Source organism: Durotheca rogersii (assembly GCF_024521655.1).
Source record: "Durotheca rogersii strain YMJ 92031201 chromosome Unknown GGS23scaffold_5, whole genome shotgun sequence".
Lineage (NCBI taxonomy): Eukaryota > Fungi > Ascomycota > Sordariomycetes > Xylariales > Xylariaceae > Durotheca > Durotheca rogersii.
In genome coordinates, this window is record NW_026251236.1 from 2,397,733 (window position 1) to 2,418,171 (window position 20,439).

The 20,439-nt window shown below is 54.2% G+C and overlaps 5 protein-coding genes across 5 annotated transcripts; 2 read left to right on the plus strand and 3 right to left on the minus strand.

Moving 5' to 3' along the window:
* Positions 1-3,068: 3,068 nt before the first annotated feature.
* Positions 3,069-9,083, minus strand: GGS23DRAFT_434539 (uncharacterized protein). Its single transcript, XM_051513882.1, has 7 exons — positions 8,745-9,083; positions 8,648-8,688; positions 8,167-8,588; positions 7,654-8,001; positions 7,311-7,602; positions 6,827-7,176; positions 3,069-6,713 (listed from the first exon to the last, which is right to left on the minus strand). Exons 1-7 carry the CDS (start codon positions 8,901-8,903, stop codon positions 3,292-3,294), a joined length of 5,034 nt encoding a protein of 1,677 aa, XP_051374302.1. The 5' UTR covers positions 8,904-9,083; the 3' UTR covers positions 3,069-3,291.
* A 2,078-nt stretch (positions 9,084-11,161) lies between these two features.
* Positions 11,162-13,570, minus strand: GGS23DRAFT_559959 (tRNA methyltransferase complex GCD14 subunit). Its single transcript, XM_051515850.1, has 2 exons — positions 11,618-13,570; positions 11,162-11,562 (listed from the first exon to the last, which is right to left on the minus strand). Exon 1 carries the CDS (start codon positions 13,309-13,311, stop codon positions 11,773-11,775), a length of 1,539 nt encoding a protein of 512 aa, XP_051374303.1. The 5' UTR covers positions 13,312-13,570; the 3' UTR covers positions 11,162-11,562; positions 11,618-11,772.
* A 571-nt stretch (positions 13,571-14,141) lies between these two features.
* Positions 14,142-16,687, plus strand: GGS23DRAFT_604062 (tRNA synthetases class I (C) catalytic domain-containing protein; the record flags this gene model as incomplete). The annotated part of the gene is made up of 3 exons (XM_051519557.1): positions 14,142-14,372; positions 14,433-15,575; positions 15,632-16,687. The coding sequence occupies 3 exons, from the start codon at positions 14,142-14,144 to the stop codon at positions 16,685-16,687; spliced, it is 2,430 nt and encodes an 809-aa protein (XP_051374304.1).
* Positions 16,688-18,326: 1,639 nt separating this feature from the next.
* On the plus strand, positions 18,327-18,864 carry GGS23DRAFT_595112 (uncharacterized protein; the record flags this gene model as incomplete). The annotated part of the gene is made up of 3 exons (XM_051518263.1): positions 18,327-18,339; positions 18,422-18,550; positions 18,677-18,864. The coding sequence occupies 3 exons, from the start codon at positions 18,327-18,329 to the stop codon at positions 18,862-18,864; spliced, it is 330 nt and encodes a 109-aa protein (XP_051374305.1).
* A 783-nt stretch (positions 18,865-19,647) lies between these two features.
* Positions 19,648-20,393, minus strand: GGS23DRAFT_559965 (Sm-like ribonucleoprotein). Its single transcript, XM_051515851.1, has 3 exons — positions 20,133-20,393; positions 19,929-20,058; positions 19,648-19,836 (listed from the first exon to the last, which is right to left on the minus strand). The coding sequence occupies exons 1-3, from the start codon at positions 20,239-20,241 to the stop codon at positions 19,728-19,730; spliced, it is 348 nt and encodes a 115-aa protein (XP_051374306.1). The 5' UTR covers positions 20,242-20,393; the 3' UTR covers positions 19,648-19,727.
* Positions 20,394-20,439: the final 46 nt, after the last annotated feature.

Consider the following 20,439-nt stretch of genomic DNA (forward strand, 5'->3'; position numbering starts at 1 on the left):
TCAACGGTTCGGGCGCGTCGGGTACCGGTCACGCCACGTGCTATCGAATTTGACGAGCCAATTTTCTTTTAATTTTTCTTTTTTTTTGGCATCCATCCATCCATCCACAAGCCAGTCAGCCTTGGCTCGACACCCTTGTCCAACTTCGTTAATTGACGGCAAGCCGTGCTGATTGACGGATCGATGATCTGATAAGATTTCTCCTGTCTTGGTGCAGGTGAGGGGCCACAACTTCGGTCCAACCAAGCCACCCCAGACGGGTGCCCACCCTTCCAGCTGGACCGCCGCCCAGACGCGTTCGCTCGCTCGTCCTATCCGTTGGGAAGACGTGGCCGACCCAGCTCCGATCGCGCATCTGTCTCCTGTAGGTTATGTGTGCATAGGTATGGGCCGCAGAGCCTTGGTTAGATTCGGCACCTGATTGTGCCCTGCTGTGGGAACCCGCCCGCCCCCGGAGGTTTTCACCCAGGGCCAGAATGTTCCGAGCCACCGGGAAAGTACATATCCTTGTTACGGGGCGTCGTGGGAATCCGGAACGGACGATACGAGGCGAAAACCGCTCTACTCATAGTCCCAACAGCGTTTAGCCCATTTTAAAACAACAACAATAATAATAACTCCACTCCCTGTAGCGTTGACGCGTCGACCGCCTCTTCCTCCGTGTTTTTTTTTTGGTCCTTATTTCTGCGTTGATCGCTGCTCTCCGACTCTTCGGTGACCACAGCTCGAGGCTGCTGCTAAGGATGACGCAGCATAGCCTGATCTCATCGTGCTTCGACGACATACGATGAGATCAGGCTATGTTGATGGGTTATGGTCATTTTACCAGGCGCGGCAATTGTAACTAAAACTCCGCGACGAGGAGCGCAGATTGATACCTACGCAGCGGTGCAGGTAAAAGTAGCCAGGGGACCGGCTCCTGTGTACGAAACCGGTCAGGCCTTTTTTTTTTCTTAGGAGGAGCTTCCCCCCCCCCCCCCCAAAAAAAAAACCCGAGAGAAAGGGGGACAGAATAGGGGTACGTCCGCTGCCTCGTCCATGGAGTACATACGTGTACGCATACGCATATCCAGGAAAACAAGTCCCTCGGGATTCCGCGTGGTTTACCGTTTTGGGAACTTAGTAGCGGGCCTCGCGCGGCCATATACCGAGACACGCAGGCATCAGATAAGGAGAGCCTTATGCGGCCGTGAAGCTGGTTTCCACTATGTCTCACACAAGCAGGTATCCGCAGCCGGGCATTTGTCCGATATGCTCGTCTAACCTCTCAGACGAGATGACTTTTTGTCTCCGTACCAGCCTCGGAGAGCGCAGGTCTGGTGTTGTTGGAATTCGCGTGTGTTAAGCAAAAGGCCAGATCGATGTCCCTGATGCTTGGCAGCACGGTTGGCCCTTTCTATCTCACACATCGGCTCTGTGCGTATCCTGTTTATTGACGGATTGATGCGTTTGCTGTCTTGAAAAGTAATGTGCTGCCTCCATGTCGCGCGAGATGCCAGCGCCTCGCACGCAGGTCACAGTGGCATCGCATGGCCTCGGGCTAGGGACCCGCAAGCCGAGGTGCGTCACCCTTATAGAGAGGTATGCACTTACCGAAATCAGGCCCGGGTGCACGAAAACAGGACAGCGCAGACCAGGGCCACAGCCCTCATTTTAGTCCTGGGCAAATTGCGCAAGGCGTGCCCTGAAAAGGCGTTTGAGCGTGGCCGGCCAGAACCGGGAGGAGGCGGCGGCCGAGGCGATCCTGGCTCGCCTATGGATCCCCTTGGTGGGGCCAAACTCGGCCGGGCAAAAGGGAGGGTGAACCGGCGGGACCCGCTCAGAAATTCTCGTGGCCTCGAAACTAGCCAGAGGCGCGGTTCAGTCGGCATTACGAACCCAGATCGCAGGCGAGCCCGGGCTTCACAACCGAGAATCACCGCGCGTCGTGTTCTCCCTCTCTAAACGGCGTCCGTATAACGTAGGTACGTAGGCAATGTGGACCTACCCGTCTCCCAACAACAACCGCAGCGCCTGGAGACGCAAACAAGGACATCAACACCGCGCTTATGCCTCGGGCCCCCGAGGCTACAAGCACGTTAGCTATGGACGGTAGGGGCGCCGGCGCCGTGATGCGCATCGCCTCAGCGGGGCCACCGCCGCTCCCGGGGATTGGACGTCGAAGAGGACGGCGATAGCCGGCCAGGGACGCGACGGCGGCCGACCATAACCGCAGCCAAGAACGAGGGTGGCGGTGGAGGAGGAAGGTAGGTGGGGAAGAGAGGAAAGGGACAGCGTGGGGGCTGGTCCTCTTCCCAGTGAGTGGGTGGTATCAAGATCCAATAGCGCGAGATATAGGAGTATATTATCTCTTAGGCATACAAGAGCCTGGTTACCCACCTAGATCGTGTCGCTGTCTATCTAAGCGGGCCCATCTACACCCGCATATCCTCGAGGCCCAACTCGCTCAGACGCTTGCGACATCGACCCTCCCGGGATACCTTACCTCCTAACCCATGCGTCTAGGGGGAGGGGAAAACAATCCAGCAAGCCCATCTCGCTTGGGCGCCCAGCGTAGCCCGTGGGAAGACGCAAGCAAACGCCCTCTAGGATTCACATCTCGGCGTTATAAGGCCGGGGGGGAGGCAGGCGAAAGCTACACGAGTGGCCGAGAGAGCGAGCGAACGAGCGGCAAGTTTGTCTGCTACCAGAGCAAGCTAACTTGGGGAAAAAAAAAACGCTACAAAACAGAAAACAGAACAAGAATAAAAGGGAAAAGAGGCCTAGAGTGCGTAGCGAAGGTGACCCATGTCAGACCAGACGAGGTAGGCAGCGCGGGCGACGCTGTCGGCTGGCTACTGAGTTAAGTAGGTAGGCAGGTATTACCTGACATAAGATGGCAACAGAAAAGAAAATAGATAAATTGTTAATAAACGCCCGCCTCTTTTGAGAAGCTCTTTTTCGTCTAGCACCTTTTTCTCGTCTCAACCCTACAAGAAAAATGAAAAAAGGTGGGATTTTGTGGGTGGTAGAAAAAATGATACCGAGAAAAAGAAGTTGTGATAAATCCCCGAATGACCGGCGTGAAAGTATCCAAGACGAGTCAACTTCCCCCCTCCCCCAGCTATCTGCTTTCAGATGGAAAATAATATACCTAGCTGTCACCCCCGCTTGCCGTCGTCCCGATCCAGATCCCAACACTCAACACCAACACCCCCTCGCCCGCATCTCGGAAACCTGGATATCTCATATCGCGAACCGCACTACCCGTTTCTATCGTTTTCCTCCTCCCTCTTGCTCGTTTCTCTCCGCTCAACTTGATGCGGGGAATCTCTCCGCCTCCAAGAGACCCCTGAGCTTGAACGAGCGGAGCGAGTTGGTCGACTGCCTCGAGGTGTGTCCGCCTACGATGCTGCCCGTCGTCGACCTCGACAGCGACGGCTTGCGTACGAGCCCGTGGTGACTCGACGGGCCGCTTGCCGGCGCCGTCAGCGTCTCGGCGCGCCCCGGCCGCACGTTAACCCGCCCCATCGTCGCCAGCGCCGCCTGCATACTGTTCCGCGGGTGGCCGGGGTTGCTGCCGCCGCCCACAGGCGGTGTCGCGGAGCCACCGATCACTGGATAGTACGCCGCGCCGCTGACGTGCGGGGGCATCGACGCGTGGCCGTGCGAATCCTGGGGGCTATGAGGCCCGGCCACGCTTGTCTGGCGGCTGTGCAGGGCATTCCCGTGAGCGCGTGACTGGTTCAGCTTGTTCAGGAGCATCTCGGCCGAGAGGGACATGCCACTCGACGATTGGCGCAACCTCGACGGAGACCGACTAGACTCACGACTGGACGGCGGGCTCGGAAGTCTGGCGTGATGCCCGCCGAAGTCGTGACCCTTGATTCCGAGTCCCACGCCCGCCATGTCGCTCGTATCTCCTGGAGGTGTCGGTAGGCCGTTCTGCGGCATTCTGGCAGCTGATCTCTGCAGGTCTTCGAAATTCATCGGCATAGGAGGCATCTTGCTCAGCCTCCTGAGCGCCTTGCTATTCTTCTCCATGAAATTGTTCATAGCTTTGACCGCCCCGGCGTTCTCTCGAACCGCGACCGCGCTGGCATCCCCCGAGCTCCTGCCTCGGGCTTGGTGTACCGCGTTTAGAGTGATTTGCTGATGCGGCACCGTGTGCTGCGTCTGGACTTGTGTTGAGCCCAGAGTAGCCCGCACCTTTGACATGACGTTATCGAAGTCAACATTTCGGTTAGGATTGGCGCGTGACATGTAGTAAGTCGATTGCTGACCAGATGTGAGGACATCGGTTTCTGCCTTGTGGGTCAGCACGAAGAGGCTTCCATCTCGTATACACTTTCGCACCAGGGCCCATCGGGTCCTCGCTGGGTTGCGCTCGAGCTCAGGTCGATACACCGAGCACCGAGCTAGCTGAGCGTAGAAGACGCCCAGGCGGCGAGCGATGCGTTCGAGAATCTGGAGGAGGAAGGTCGAGAGAGCTGTGAGACGGCTGCTGTCTAGATCGGGATCTTGCAGCCTGTCGGCCGAAGAATACGAACTGGCGATGCTATCGAATGCGTCCATACCGCTTCCAATTTCTTGGCGTAGATCTTCGAGCAATTCGATATCCAGCTCTACGCTCTTAGCTGCGTAGGAGAAAACACCCCGCTCCTGGAAGCGGAGTGCGCTCTCGGAACCACAGACGAACTGGCCGATGAGGGCTACCTCGTTCATGCAAGTAACGGCATCAGAGCTTGTGTTTGCACGGGCGACTGCTCCTAACACGTCTGGCAACTGAATACTCGATCCTGGGCCGCTTGTGCTGGCGACGCAGAAGGATAGTTTAAGCACAAGTTCCTGAAGCTTTCCCCCAAACAGAGCAGTGAACCCTCCTTGGAGCAATCTGCTCTGGTAGCTGTAAAAGGTGCGGATAGCGATGGTGTTTGGTAGGTCCTCGCGCAGCCAGATGTTGGTGATTCCGACGGGGTCATACGAATTCGACGTCGCTAGCGATGCTCCCTGAAGCTCGTGCATTTCGATTTGGTGCGCTACCAAGGTCTCGACAGTGGTGCGTAGGTAGGCAGCCCAGAGATCATAGAGAGAGGATAGTTGCTCTTCCCCAGCCTGATAGTCGGGTTTAGGAGTGAGATGTCCGACGAAATACTTTGTTAGCAGACTGGCCACCTCGGGGTTGTTCGTGTGCGCCAAGTTATCGAACGACTTGGAACAGTCCACACCGGCGTTCGACTTGATGATTTGCGTGCCTCCGGGGTGCATGGGGCAGAAGTCCGTCACGTCGTAAACACTCCCGTGGACACCGATCCACATCCGCGATCCCGGCCTGTGACCTGTGTGTTCGGCGAGCTGCGACAGAGGAATCGTTGGCAGGTTGCACGGTAGCGGCTTAGGGGTCATGAAGACGTCGAGCATGAACCGACGTTCCGCGAACGCCTTATTGACAATGAGGTCGACATTTTCCATGGTTGCCGTGCAGTGGGTATAGATTGCTTTGCGGATTCCATTCATCACCGAGTCGAATACGGCCACCGAACCGCATACGTAGAGGTAGCCTCCCCGACCACCCTGTTTTTTAGACATGACGAGGTCGGAGATGGTGGCACCTTGCTCGATGATTAGGGTGTCGATATACCGGGGAGGGGTGTGTCTTTCGACAAGGTCTCGTGAATGAGGATCGTAGGTCAGCCCGCGGGAGTCTCGAGAGAAAGCCACATGAACCTCCATGAAGTCTGCGTTGACATATTCTCGCAATTCATCCTCGAAGCAAAACTTCTCACGTGACTGGACGCCTAGATATAAGTAGTTCTTGCCTCCGGATAATTCGCTCTCGTTCAAGCGATATTGCCAGAAGCTCCGGAATGGGGCGATGCCGCTACCGCCAGCGAAGAACGCGCAAGGCGCCATGTTATCTAATGGGAGGTGAAAGGCTAGGGGCCGTGACACGCCGACAAGGATTTCCTCGTCAGACAGCACATCGTCGGAGAGTGTGGATGGGTTCAAGAAGCCACTGGAAACGCCAGCACGACGTATTTCATCCTGCTTCGCAAATGTCGAGCACAGCTTGTACTCGGCGCGAGAGACGGCCAAGTCCACAGTGCTGGGGAGAAGTTCGTCGGTATAGCTAGCTATAGAATAGGTGCGAGGCACCTCAACCGGGATAAGGTCAGCGAGCCACGAGAGGTTTTCTAGGCTGAAGGCCTTGTCCCATATGTGAGACGGAGTGTCCATAAGCGCATCCTGAAGCAAATCGCCCAGGGTGCCTCGTACAGGCCATTCGTCCGTAGCTAAAACTTGAAGGACAGTATTGGAGGAGGCCGCGAGCATGCCGTGGATTTTGAGAGCGAGTTCCTTGGTGATAGGAGCTAAGTGACCTCGGCGAAGTATGTCTGCTACCGTCAGTTTTCTTACCGTCGACCTCCTCACCGACGCTAGGTGCTGCTCAAAACGCGACCAAGTGCCGGTTACGTTGACGGGGTCGTCGATATGGGCCTCTAGGCCCAATGCCGCGGCAACCTTCGCGCATTCTTCCCAGCTGTTGAGCGGCATGATGGCGAGACGATCGCCAGGCATGAAGGTGATACCTGTATCCTGAATGTCCAAGGTAACGAGAGCAATTGACCGCGAGGGATCGGTGTCAACATGGGATCGGTTAAGGACCCTCGTAACGTAGCGGCACTCCTCAAATGTACCTCGCATCTGATGTGGCTCCACCGACAAGCTACCCCCTACATCGCGCACCAAAGGTTAGCATCGTTTGAAGTCTTGGCCTAGGACCCTCGAGGAGACACAGAGGCACGCAGGGCCATCTCATAGAAAAAGTATCTTAGTTGTGACTTACGGTAAGGCTCTAGACGTTCCTTCATGGCATCTGAAAACTGCTTGTGGGTTTCTTCCCACGGACGCGAGGCGTCTGCGGCGCCAGACAGACCGTTCGTTTCTGTCCGTCCTATCTTGGCGGAAATTTCCAGAATTCCGAAGACTTTGTATCGGTGAGTGCCCATGAAGCCCCGTTCTCCCGTGTAAGCTTCGATGATGCCATCGAGCACTCCCATCAACCGTGGATCCCCAGACTGTTGGACGAATTCGGGAATACGATAATGGTATTCGATCGCGGCAATGAAGGCCCGAAGGTTAGATGGTAGCCATGCTCTCAAGTGTACGCCTTCCACGCCGAGGAATGACGAATACCTATTCAAATATTAGCCTCGCCTGTTTCTGACAAATACAGAGTTTGAAATCTGTCGGGGAAGGGATCGACACTCTAAGATGCCTTGATAATGATGATGTATGATAGTTCTCAGACTGAAGAGTATTAGACTCACTTCTTCCGGCCCAGAAACGCATCCATGACGAGAAATGGCGGGAATTGCAAACCCGAAGAGGCTGGGCACCTCTTAGATAAGGGTGTTGAGAATTTGCCCCAGCGAATCCACTGGTGAACCGGGACATAGTTCTCGCCCGAATTGGGGTTTACGTTGATGGAGTGGAAGGCATTGGGCATGCGTTCTAGGATTTCCTTCAGGCGGACCATCTCGCGTAGCAGCCCTTCCACGTTCTTGTTCATGACATGCTCTTGGCACGCCGCAATTGCATCAGGTCCATGCTGGAAGGATGCTGCAAAAGTTAGCAGCCGCTAACCCGACGGAGAGAGAATAGTATGCTTACCTGAGGTGTCAGCACAGCCCTTAAGGAAAGCTATTTCGGCTTTCTCTCCGAACACGGGCCATCGAAGGTCTATGTTTTCGAAGCGAGCGAGATAAGGGTAAGTAGAAGTAGGGTCCCTGATTTTGATGTTGTAGGATGACTGATCGGGGAATGAGAGATGTGGAAGTGTTCGACCCATGCGACGTGATATCTGATAGTATGGCAACGCTATGGAGAGAGGAATGCCAACTAGCTCTTCTCCTAGATCATCTCCCATCGGGACATTGGGATGCTTCTTCTTGGTCTGGGCAGAAGTGATACCGTCGCTGCCGTCATTTTTGGCTTCGAACCGATAGATCGAGCACAGCACTATCACGGCTAAGGTTAGGAAATTGCTAACGACAGGGTGTTCGGGTTTTAGTCCCGCGGATTCTGTTACAGTTCCGGGGGCTCTTTGGGATGCATAAATAGTCCCGTTGGGGCCTAGGGCGAGAGAACGTGAAAAGGAGAAAATCAAGTTCGGAGTATACTCACTCCCTAAGGCCACGACCGCAGCCCATAGGGCCTGATCTGGGATTATCTCCTTGGTGCCCTCTACGAGCGGCAACGCGGCGACGGACTCCTGGACACGCCCTCTGGCCACGCACCCGGGCATGCGCTCGCAGAGATCTGCCCATATCCGCCCTTGGGTTCTCGACAGAGCACCGATAGCCTCCTCGTAGTCCACGGGGCAGAATCCGTGATCTGCGCTAAGATACCCATCGATCCAACCAGTTTTGGGACCTATTTCTTCTGCTCTCAACATGACCTGTCTGGCTGGCGCCCCCAAGGCGACAGCTAGCAGGTCCTGCTCGTGAACATTAAATGCATCGATCTCGGCCTGAGTTTTAGCTTGGTCGATCTCCTTCACAGATGGGATATTTGTATATAGCAACTGGTTTATTGACTTGCGCTCCCTACATACGGTTAGTTTAGTTCGCACGTGTTAGCCTCCCCTCCGCTCGAATGATAGTACCTCATCCGAAGCCATTCCTCAGCATCAACGCCACGCGGGATCTGTCTCTGTTAGTTTTTTGATCGAGATAATGAACCAGTTGAGTTATAAGACGTACGTCGAATGCAGCATGAATATCACCTGGTTGGCCATACCCCGAAAACGCACAACCTCGCGGGCCCATCCGACTATTACTCCTGCTCCTTGTCGAGCCTGCGTGGCCAACGGGGCATCTCCCGCCCACGGAGCCGGACACCGGGCAGGATCGTTCAGACATGATTATCGAGCCAGTATTAGTAAATGTAAAGATTATCGCAACCGGAACTTAGATGAAAGGGTAGTAAAAGCCGCCAGGGCAGACGTGAAAGCACCACCAGGGCGGGCCAGAATATAAAGCGATAAGATTTAGAAGGTTACCGCACGCAGATAATAATAATAAAAATTATATAAAAAAGAAGTGGTGGAAGGCGGGTTAAGGTGAAGCGGTATGTATGTACAGAGATTCGAAGGAATATGCAGACCTCGTGTAATGGATGGTTGGGTCGGTGTGGGGACAGGTCGACAGGAGGCTGATCTGACAGCAACAACTCCCTATACCGCACATGCGCTCCCAGGAGGCATTTGCTGCTCGATAGAGGATGGAGTTCCGTCCAGGCCTGAGCCTAAGCGAAACGCGCCAAGATGAATATAGCTTGGATGGGGGCAGGGTGGCCAAAGGGGAGCTGGAGATTACTAGGGCCAAGGCTCTCCGCATCATTCGGGAGGGCCCACGAAGCTTCGCCCAGGATGAGTTGATTTGGGACCCATCGACAAGACTTGTCGCCTCATCATCCCTCTCGACTCCTGCACGGCGACGTGCATACACACGTCTGCGGGTTTTGCTGCACTGGGTCGTAGACAATCGGTACCGAGATCGTCTCGCGGACTGGTCACGTCGGCCATCAGTAGAAACAGGGAAAAAAAATGCAACCTCTTTTTATTTTATTGTAAGGAGTACCCCTTGCGGTTGGGGTGCCTTTCGCCTTACCTGGCCGTGACCGCATCCCACGCTTCTAGGCGATCGAGGGCATTAGGGAGAGAGACGGCGACGTTGGACCTGGGCCTGGTGGTTGAAAGCCATGACCGAATGGGGATATACGTCCTAGGATTTCTTTCCCTTTGAGGCCACCGGCCGGGGTGGCATGACGAAGCCATTCATGATTCTTTTTTTCTTCTTAGACGATCTAGATGGGTCGAGGTTTGACGTGGATGGGTCGCGGGAACGTGGAATTCCGGGCTCAGACACGAAAAGATGAAGGGGGGTGGCAGTAGGCCGAGTGCCTGAGGCAATAACTTCCCGCTCAAGGGTAGAGAGGCAGGTAACCTATATCAGGGGCGTACCTCAGCAGGTGGTTCAGGAGGGTACATACCGCCGGTCAGGTGCCTGCGAAGGTACCTCGGCTTAGGTACCTATAGGAGGTATGTGGAGGAGAAGGGGTTGAGACTAGGAGATGAAATGGGGTGCCCAGCCTCAACCTAGCACAGCACCAACCCAGCACCAACCCAGCGTTGGTACTGGGTCGACATGTGCCAACCCGTTCCATCGTCAATCACCACCACCACCGACCTCGAGCACATGTCCATCGCTCGCGTTGAATTTCCAGGAGCCGGGGAACTTGCTGATGAAACGGTGCTAGCTTCATCCCAGCCGCCCCCCATTACGTTATGAATACTGCCGTTTGGATGCACCCCGATTAGCTGGACTTAGCTAGCCCCCCTGCCGGCCTCCCCTATACTCATAACCCCAGCACCGAAGGTCTCAGCTTGGGTTGGTTCACCCCCGGTGCCTGCGTTAGCACCTACGTGGGTATAGCGATGGATGGGAAAACATGAGCCAAACTGGAAACGTCCATCAATCCAACTCTGACTCGTGTGACCGTGATCTACAGATCTCCAGGTGCCTCTGCCGCTTGCTTCATCTTGATCGACGGAAGCGCGCAAATCTATGCAGCCGCATATGTATATCTCTACCGTAGATCTAAGGAGGGCGGTTGCTGTTAAGCGACACCTGGACCCGTTGATACGACAATGCAGACGGTTTCTCGCGATATGTGCATGAACGCAGATACACACCATAGCCCAAGCCTTCTTCATCACAAGTAAAACTCGCTTCCGCATCCAACGGCCGCGAGGCGTGCGAATTAAACTTATAATAAGCTTAAACAGAACCCTCCCGCAGGATGCCCTTATTCTTGGCCGGTGGGATCCAGATTGCTACGCGCGTGGTGAGAGCAACTGAAGAGGAGTGGTGTAGGTAGCCTGGCTTTGCAGAAGAGGCCAGGGGTTTCCCAAACCCCGTCACCTCCAAGCCTGCAGAGACTTATCCCCCCTTCGTGGTCCTACATAGCACGTCTATGCTATTATGAATACCCATGTATTCCCTCATTTCATAATTCATATCGTACCACCAGTTTCGTCGTTTCAGTACCGTGCTATGTGCTATGGAGAGTAAACCTCTGTAAAACTTGATAATCCACGACGTCGATCAGGATGCCCAAGTGAAATCCTGGGGCCTGATTTCATTTCATTTCATCCCCCCTTCCCCTCCCCCCCCTTTTTTTTGAGAGAGAGAGAGAGAGTAAAAGCACGTCAACTTGTCAAGCAACCTACCTCCTCGAGGCCAACTTGTTACAGTCGCCAGTTCCGTTTCAAGTAGCTCGGCCAAGTGCTCTAAGAGGAAGAAGAAAAAACGAAACCCGTCTGTCCCGCCCTTCATTCACATTCCCAATTACCGCATAGACGACCAATCCAGGAAATCCCATTAGGTACGGCACTGGGAGTCACTTTAACCGCCGCCGTGCCATATCTAGGAAATCCTACACTAGAACGTCTGCGACGCCCATTGTCCGTATTGTCTCTGTTCAGGAAACTTGGTCAATGGTCGGTGGTCTCTCTCTCTATCATTATAGTCAATATTGGATGCGCGCTTAGGGAGGTGGTGGTGGAACCAACCATCTGATACCATTGCACAGTAATATAGGTACCTTAGGTACTTCGCGCGATGGGGATGGGTTGGCAGCGAGTCGTCCACGGTCGGTCTTAATTTAGTGATCACTATTTCTGATCGGGGGTATCATAACATATGCCCATTCCTTCGAGCTTTGCAGCTATGAAGTTTTGCTCCTCTTCGGCACCGAAGCTTGGGTGCCCTCATCCTTAGTGCTGAGCTCCCTCTTCGCCTTTTTTGATTTGAGCATTTCCCGCTTCTCCTGCTTCCGTGCCTCCTTGTCTAAGCTGCCAATCACCCTGCTTTCCATGCCGCAAGGCCAGTTCTCGAAAGCCGCCGTCTCCTGCTGCTCCGTCCATTCCTGCGGGAGCACCGCGAAGACGAGATACGATGTGTGCGTCTTGAGCTCAGGCTCGGTTCGGTGGATTAGCCTTCCAATCATCCAGGGTTTGGCTAACCTCGCTTCTCCAACTTCCTCGACCGGCATCGCTGTTGCGCCACCGCCATGAATAGATTCGCTGTCATCCTTCACCTGGTCCTCATCCGTAGTCATATCGACATCCTGAGTACGGCCGTGGTAACTCTTGAACCGACTCTCGACCTCTTTCAATTTCGCAATAGCCTCTCCAACGTCGGCTGCCGATTGATTCATGCCCCTCTCCCCGGGTGGAAGACTCAACCCGATTCTTTCTCGCATGATGTGAACTCTCTTGTGTGAGATTTCTACCATCTCGATCTCTACCCAACCCAACCGACGCATAACATCAACGGTCTTGGTGACTTGCTCGATACACGGCGAAAAGGTGCAGAGATAGACGGTCCGATCGGCGCGCAGAGGGGATTTCCATTCGACCGCGGTGCTATTTATGTTGTCAAGACCGCTGCTTGAGAGCTGGGATGACGTGGGCTTTGTTCGTGACAGATGGGGGAGAGCTTTCCACGGCGCTGGAAGATCTAGGAAGATACATTCAGCTTCCGGGCTTTCGCCGTCGATGAGGAAGCCGTCATTGTATACATCCCGGTGGGTGATCTGGACGATCCCGTCTAAAGCATGTTCACGAACCTGCTCTTGCAACTGTCGATATCGGTCCTGGTTAAACTCGAAACTGAAAACCTTCCCTCTATTATCGGACACGTCTTTGGGATAGCCGTTGTAGACTGCTCTCGCTGCTGCATGTGTGAAACTGCCACTTCCCGCGCCAGCCTCTATGATCTTCATGCCGGGCCGGGCACGGATGCGGTGTAGGATGTAGCTATAGTCGGGAGTGTACACGACCTGCGTTCGATGCGGCAAGCTAGTCGTCCACAGTTCCGGCGTGGGCGGTAGAATGTGAATGAAGCCGCTTGATGCAGCCTTGACATTCTTAGCTAGGCCTAAGCTAGAGACGGCATTCTCGACGACGTCATTCTCCGGCACTTCACGGCTAGCGGCGCCGTTGAGCTTCCGCTTTCTACCTCGAGAACCAGTGTCGACAACGGATGCCCGTATCTGAGAGCCCCAAGGCTTATCAATTAACGTTGTGTGTGGAAAGGACCCAAACCGCGTATTGATGACCGCGCCCTCGACGTACCCGTCAATAGAACACGAGGCCGCTTTGAGGTAGACAGGTTGGACGTCATCACGGGACAGGTGGGCGAGGGCGAGAGAATTCGGCGCCGTTCGAGATGACGGGTCGAGAAAGGGCGATGTACCCGACATGATCTCTCAATCCTCCTCCCGGGCACGCAGCGTAAGTCCGAAAGGGCACAAGAATAATAGTAGACGTAATCGGAATATCTATACTACGTAAAGAATGGATTGGCGTTATGTACTCATAACGAAGCAGGTATGGCGAAGAGTCGTAGGTTGGATACCTATCTCAGGCGTCTTACCTGGCAAAATTTCCTAGAATTGGCGGATAGGCGAGGTAATAGCGATAGCGGGGCCCTTCGAGGGCCGATAACGACATCGGGGTGGGATAAAAACAGTCGGTGTGGAGCGGCAGAATGGAGGGGTTAGCAGAAGTTAGGTTAGGTAGGTACCTAAGGGAAGCCTGCAGGTACCTACTAAGGACGCAAAACCCAATACTGGAACCTAAGGTTATCGCTAGCAAAATCCGCAGCCCCATCTACCTCCTACAATTACAGAACATAGGAGGTACCTACGTGTAGGCACCTCTACCTACAGGTAGGTACCTACACCTAAGGTACCTGAGGTAACCTAAGGTGAGGGAAGTACTCCCATGTACCCTCTCAGAGGAGGTGCCTTGGGTACCTAGATGGTACCTGAGAAAGTTGAGGCACAGAATTACGACATTCTCGTCGCTCCCCTCCGCTGACCCCCTTCGTTGTGACCCAAGAAAAACCACTGCTGTCGTTGGTAAACACCAACCCCTATTTCTGTGGGCGTAACGCTTTTCCCTCGAACCCCTCCTCCTCTCCGACCTTGCCATCTGAATGAGCCTCCTCCTCCTCCGCGCAGCCAGGGGATTTATCACGCGGGCAAATATCATACACCTTCAGCGTAGACGGTTTGCGACACGCCCCGCCATGGACGCCATCAAAGTCCATAACTCCCTGAAGCCGGGAGCTCCAGTCCCCTTCGTTCCTATCCAGGAGGGGAAGGTGTCCTGGTATGCCTGCGGACCGACGGTCTACGACCAGAGCCATCTCGGCCATGGGCGCAACTACGTGTCCACCGACATCATCCGCCGCATCCTCCTACACTATTTCGGCTTCAAGGTCAATTTTGTTATGAACTTTACAGACGTCGACGACAAGGTGCGCGGTGTGCCCTTTGGGTGCTGCTCGTGGGCTGCACCAAGCTGACAGTGCCTCAAGATTATAATAAAAGCCCGACGGCAACGACTACTAGACCTCGAGAAGCAGAAGGACTACAGCGACGACGAGATCCTCGAGCTCGGACAGGCTGCTTTCAGAGCGTATGCGAAAAACAACCTCCCTCAGCTACTCGAGGGCGAGGGCGAGTTAGACGTGAACAATTACATCCCCCGGAGAGATGCCGCTTACGGAAACGTGCTGGCTGGTGGTACTTTGGCGGGCGAGGGTAAGGCGGGCGACGCCGAGGCTAAGCTCAAGATGCACATCAGCAACATGACCTCCGCCGTCATTGCCATCAACGGAAACCAGGTGTTTAAGGGTGCGGACGAGATCTTACTACCATACTTGGATTCGTTATATAAGGAGACGATTGACACCAGCGACCAGTCAATCTTCACCGATCTGACCCGATTTATGGAGGGCGAGTTTACTGATGATATGGATGCGTTGAACGTGCTTCGGCCTGACGTGGTCACGAGGGTCACCGAGTACGTCCCGCAGATCGCAAAATTCGTGGAGAGAGTTGTCGAGAAGGGGTTTGCGTACGAAGCGGAAGGGTCCGTCTATTTTGACATCGCGGCATTCGAGAAGGCCGGCAACACCTATGCGCGCCTCCGACCAGACAGCCGCAATGATAAAGCATTACAGGAAGAAGGAGAGGGCTCCCTCTCCAAGAGTCTCGGAGGGAAGAGGAACGCGGGCGATTTTGCGCTCTGGAAAAAGTCTAAGCCGGGTGAGCCGTATTGGGCGAGCAAATGGGGCAACGGACGGCCGGGTTGGCACATCGAATGCTCCGTGATGGCATCCGACGTCCTCGGATCGCGTATGGATATTCACTCGGGCGGTATCGACCTTGCCTTCCCCCACCACGACAACGAACTTGCCCAGAGTGAGGCCTACTTCTGTGAGCATGGGCACGAGCATACCTGGGTCAATTACTTCCTGCACATGGGTCACCTGTCGATTTCTGGGTCAAAAATGTCTAAGTCGCTCAAGAATTTCCAGACCATCAAGGATGCCTTGGCGTCTACCTACACAGCTCGGTCGATGCGCATAGTATTCCTACTCGGTAAATGGAATGATGGTGTCGAAATATCACCGGATATGCGTACTCAAGCCGACACGTGGGAAAGTACAATCAATGTGAATTGTCTGCTGGTTCCCCAAGCGTCTGGTCTAGTGCTAACAACCATCGGTAGAACTTCTTCACCAACACGAAGTCTCTGTTGATTGAGGCGTCTGGCACAGTATCAGCCGTGACTGGCGACGTCAAAGCCCTTTCTATTGGCGATGACGAGTCCCAAGAGGGTTTGTGGGCCGATTTACAACAGGCCAAGAAGGATGTTGAGGCGGCCTTCACCAACTCCTTTGACACCCCCCAAGCCATGCGAGCGATAGCAGAACTCATTAGAAAAGCCAATATCCATATCAACGAGCATAAGGCTGACACTAATCTCCGCGCCGTTGAATCCATCGCTCGGTGGATAACAAAAATAGTTGGCATTCTTGGACTCGATGCTAATGCGAGTTATCCTTACGAGGGCCTCGGCTGGGCTTCCGCGGCCGTTGACGCCAACCTGGACCCCTCGACGGCTGTACAGCCATACAAGGCGGTTCACAGCGCTGTCTATGGCGAAGCACGAGCTCTCAACCTACCCACCTCTGAAACTATCACCAACCTCGTCTCTCAGTCGCCCGACCCGGAATTTGACGCCTTGGTCGACTCCGGGGTCAGGGATCCCGAGCAACTTGCCCTGCCGTACATACGGGCAGTATCAAAGCTGCGCGACGAGCTGCGGCGACTAGTACCGGCAACGTCATCGGAGACGAAGAAGTCAATTCTCTCTCTTAGCGACCGCATACGTGACTTCGACCTCACGAACCTGGGGGTTTATCTGGAAGATCGAGCCGACGGGCAGCCATCACTGATCAAATTCGTCCCGGCGGCGGAGCTGATCGCGGCTAGGGAGGAAAAGGCGACTAAAGAAGCAGAGAAAGCACGCGCGAAAGAGGAGGCAAGACTGGCTAGGGAGAAGGCCGAGGAGGAGAAATGGGAGAAGGCGAAGCTAGCGCCGGAGGATATGTTCAAGAGCGATGAGCGATTCGGGGAGTGGGACGCCGATGGGCTGCCGACCAAGCTGAAGGACGGCGGCGAGGTGCCGAAGAGCCAGGCGAAGAAGCTCAAGAAGGACTGGGATAGGCAGAAGAAGGCGCACGGAGAGTACCTAGCCAAGTTTGGAGGGGGTGTGGCGTAGAACGGGGGCGGCTGACCTGGACGAGGTTCCCTGCTCCGGACGGGAAAATTCAGCAACAAAAGCGAAAGAGATACCGTACCATCTATTCGGGATGTTATGTTACTAGCACCTAACTTGTTTTTTTTTTCCTTCTCTTCATTGCTTATCTGTGTTCCATGCTCCCCAACTCGAGACAGAGGTCATCAGCCTGTAGGCTTATTAGTCTCGTATTACCCTCCTGCTGCCACGCTCGCATGATATCTATAGTAGGTTTACTCAATAGCCGTATAAAGCGGGCCAATAGACGACCGGGTCGGCTTCCCCACGTCTAGCTTCTGCTTCTTCCACTCCCCTCTCCGATCCAGCTGCCCCAGCAGTTCGTCGCCAAGCGTTCGCCAAGCCGATGTAGCGTCTTGCCTTGGCACAGTCCCCACTAGCCCCTAGGGTTGGACGGGGTGTTACCTCGTGGTTAAACCTACCTCACCAATCACAGAGTCCTCCGAGCTCTCTTACACTCGTATGAGTAAACGAGTGTCTCGTGTACGTGTCCGTATGACAGGCAGATAGAACGAGCTCCGAGTCGAGATCCTCTCTTTTGCTTACCTATCTGGCTTACGTGCCGCGTTCTGACTTCTTGCTTTCCGGAGAGACCCCCGATGGATGTGCCCATGACGTCGATGATCGTCGGTATGTGAAGCCTCGCTATACACGTCTGGACACGGCGGGGCAGGGAATCACCTCCCTACCTATCAACGAATACCTACTGGAGGTAGACGCTTGTACTGAGTATGAGAGGGCTTGGTTTGAGGGTAATTGGTTCGTATACGCGAACAGCTTTGACGTGTGCCAGCCTAGCTAGAGCATGGGAGGGTTGGAGCCGCCTACATCCGCTTGGCTAGCAGATTTAGATAGCGCGACTCTGTTCATCTATCTCGGGCCCTGTCCGTCTCGCTCAGCTTAGCCAGGCGGGGCCGGACAAGATAATATTGGCGATAGATGGCTAGCAGACATGCGTCTCTACTACTCCAGCAACTTACCTCAACCCCTCAATGGATGTGTATGCGATCTTTCCCCGCGATCACGAGGACCCCGTTGGCACCTAGGGACTGGATCGAATCGCAGAGTATACCTTCTCGAAAGTCTGTGTCTCCCACACGCTCGCCGGCGCCTTGTGCTTTTGATCGAATAGTAAGCTCGCTCGATCCCGGAGCCAACACTTCGTTCCTCGCTGGCTCTGTATGCCCTCAGGAGAATCAAGTCGCCGCGGGAATAGTAAGGGATGGATCCGCACGCATCTCGCCGTTGGGTGAGAATCTCTAAGGTCAATTACTCTGTGTATCTTGTGCGTGACGTACCTAGAACGAATAATCCAAAGAGCGTGCCGGTTCGGCCGAACGGGTATCGCCAGTAGTTGGATCCGCATATTGATGTTTTCCTTGAATGTATGTATTGTCGTATATAGCATTATCGGCCAAGCTATGGTAAGAAATCTGTATAAAAACCCGTTCTACCCGGGCCCTTCACATCTTTTGAACAGCACCTTGTTAGTTCGTTAGACACAGCTTAGCTCGGCATACTTCCCATTCATAACCGGAGACAACATCGCAAATCCTCATTGGAAATCTCTTGAATCCCAAGAAAACCCCAGAAACTAGCAAATATGTGTGGATTCGGTACGTCAGCCCAGAGCGTACGAGGCACGCATTACTGGTAGCGGCATTGTGGACTGCCTGCTGACTGATATGACAACCTTAGACAAGGGCAAGATCAATCGTGACAACCTCTACGGCGAAGCACGCCAGGCCAAGATCACGCACGAAGTGCTCGGCTGTGCCGCGGCCTTCGAAGCCATGAAGGTGTTCGAGGAACGCTATCGGAAGGAAGGTGTGTCTTCCTGCCAGCCTTACCTTACGCTTAGCGTCTCCGTAATGATGAGCCCTAGTGCTGGTCTCAGATGGAGATGTTTTCGAAATAGCAGTCGGCTAACACGCTATCCCTTCTCTCTTATAGGTCAGGTCATGAAGCACACCCTCGCCAAAGAGGTCCTCGCCGATATAGCGGGCGCCGAGGTCGACAAGCTCGTCGAGACTAAGAGTCTCGAATACCTTGACCGAGAGAAGGCCAGGCAGCGCGCCCAGGAGCAGGCTGTGTACCTATATGACGCTCAGTACAGTGACCTGTTTCAGTATGACCCGTGAGTGAACCCCTCCCTATTCTGCCTCTTATACGTTTCTCCATCTTCCCCTACCCTCTCAAATTTTAAAACAGTTCAAGAGGATGATGGCGACCACGGGTTTTAATTGCTGACGGGGATTATTCTCCGCAGAAACAATCGACAGTGCCACCCCGCCTTGGTGTATTAGATTTCGATACCACCAATGCTCAAGCCGTAGAAAGGATATTGGGCCTAAGTGTCATTGAATACGGGGAGAATGGGTAGGAACTCCGGATCGGTGCTGGGAATAGCTATATACTAGTCTCGCAGGGGTAGATTAGCAGAACATTGAGACTGCCCATACTAATCTCGGTCGCCCTTACGTGATGCTGTGTTCTATGAATGAGTGGCATCCCGACGGAATATATCGCCAGTGTCCAAAACTATCGAAAGTCGACTCGTAGGTAGTATATAATGTATTTCGGGATAATTAGGGCGATGCCACGGTATATTCATTATATCCACTCTCGATATCTCCGGAGTCGACTAACCGGACTGAACATCTCTTCCGGCTGATTCTCATCGCCTCGGCATATCGTAACGGTATCCGAAGTCGATGCCACTGGCTATGAAGTGTTCAGCAGAGTGTTGGACGTAACAAAATGTCGGGCAGTCCTACTCGAGAATGGAATGCGGTGTGGCCTTCAGAGATATCCTCCCATTCTCTGGTGCTTCCGCGACAAGATGCAACGCTTGGCAGCTTTGGTATCGGCGATAAATAGTCATCCCTGGCGTATCTTGATGTTATCGGCGCCCCAACCGTTTCCTTCCTTTGCTTCTGTTTTTTCCCGAATAACGCTAACGAAATGCCACATTCATATGGACGACTTTCCTGATCGCGTTCGTCTACCTTCCCCCGCGTCCGCTTGCCCTCGCCCTGCTGACGGTGGCTCGCCCGCGGGCCAGACCAACACCCCGCCCTCTCGCGTTGCGACTTCGGAACATGGGCGCGTTCCTATGGAGGAGGAGTGGGATGTTAGCAGTGGTCCTAGTCAGGTCGTGCGAGTAGAGGTCGATGCATATAGCACAGGATTTGGGGAGCCATACTTCAACATGTCTGGTACGATAAAGAACCGCACATGGCTGCCGCGAATGTAAACTTGATCCAAGTGGCTCACTCTCCCGTCGCGTGCCGTCACCGTGATGTCCTTGAGCTGTACGTTCATATTGTCTTCGGCTGCAGAGGTGGCTTGTTAACAACGCATGTGACGGACCTTAAGAGGAGGGTGAGGAGCAAAAGCGTAAACATACCTTCGAGGAGCTTGCCACGGTATGTCTGACCGGAGCTGATCTCTAGCGTGACGATGTGGCCTTGCGCCTCGTTGAGAAGCTTGATGGGGATTCCAATTGTAGACGTCATTTTGCGCTCGCTGTTCTAGCTAGAAGGATAACTGCGGCTCGAGGAGTAAATATCGAGAATATAGGCGCGAGCGTAGAGCGTGATCGAGTTCGGTTGCGCGTCTGTACTATGGGATGAGGTTTCGAGCTGTGCAGTCGAACACTGGATTTATCACAAGATTGAATTGTTGATGAACCCGACCAGTGGTACCTGGGTACG

What these genes read in the sequence shown, in the direction of transcription:
- GGS23DRAFT_559965 (XM_051515851.1), bottom strand. Translation starts at nt 20,241, where the DNA reads ATGACGTCTACAATTGGAATCCCCATCAAGCTTCTCAACGAGGCGCAA. An exon ending in CCGTGGCAAGCTCCTCGAAG is followed by an intron (nt 20,059 to 20,132) that starts GTATGTTTACGC and finishes CCACCTCTGCAG; the next exon opens with CCGAAGACAATATGAACGTA. An exon ending in ATCGTACCAGACATGTTGAA is followed by an intron (nt 19,837 to 19,928) that starts GTATGGCTCCCC and finishes CCTCCTCCATAG; the next exon opens with GAACGCGCCCATGTTCCGAA.
- GGS23DRAFT_559959 (XM_051515850.1), bottom strand. Translation starts at nt 13,311, where the DNA reads ATGTCGGGTACATCGCCCTTTCTCGACCCGTCATCTCGAACGGCGCCG.
- GGS23DRAFT_434539 (XM_051513882.1), bottom strand. Translation starts at nt 8,903, where the DNA reads ATGTCTGAACGATCCTGCCCGGTGTCCGGCTCCGTGGGCGGGAGATGC. An exon ending in TGCGGTCGTGGCCTTAGGGA is followed by an intron (nt 8,002 to 8,166) that starts GTGAGTATACTC and finishes TAGCCGTGATAG; the next exon opens with TGCTGTGCTCGATCTATCGG. An exon ending in GGAACGTCTAGAGCCTTACC is followed by an intron (nt 6,714 to 6,826) that starts GTAAGTCACAAC and finishes TGCGCGATGTAG; the next exon opens with GGGGTAGCTTGTCGGTGGAG.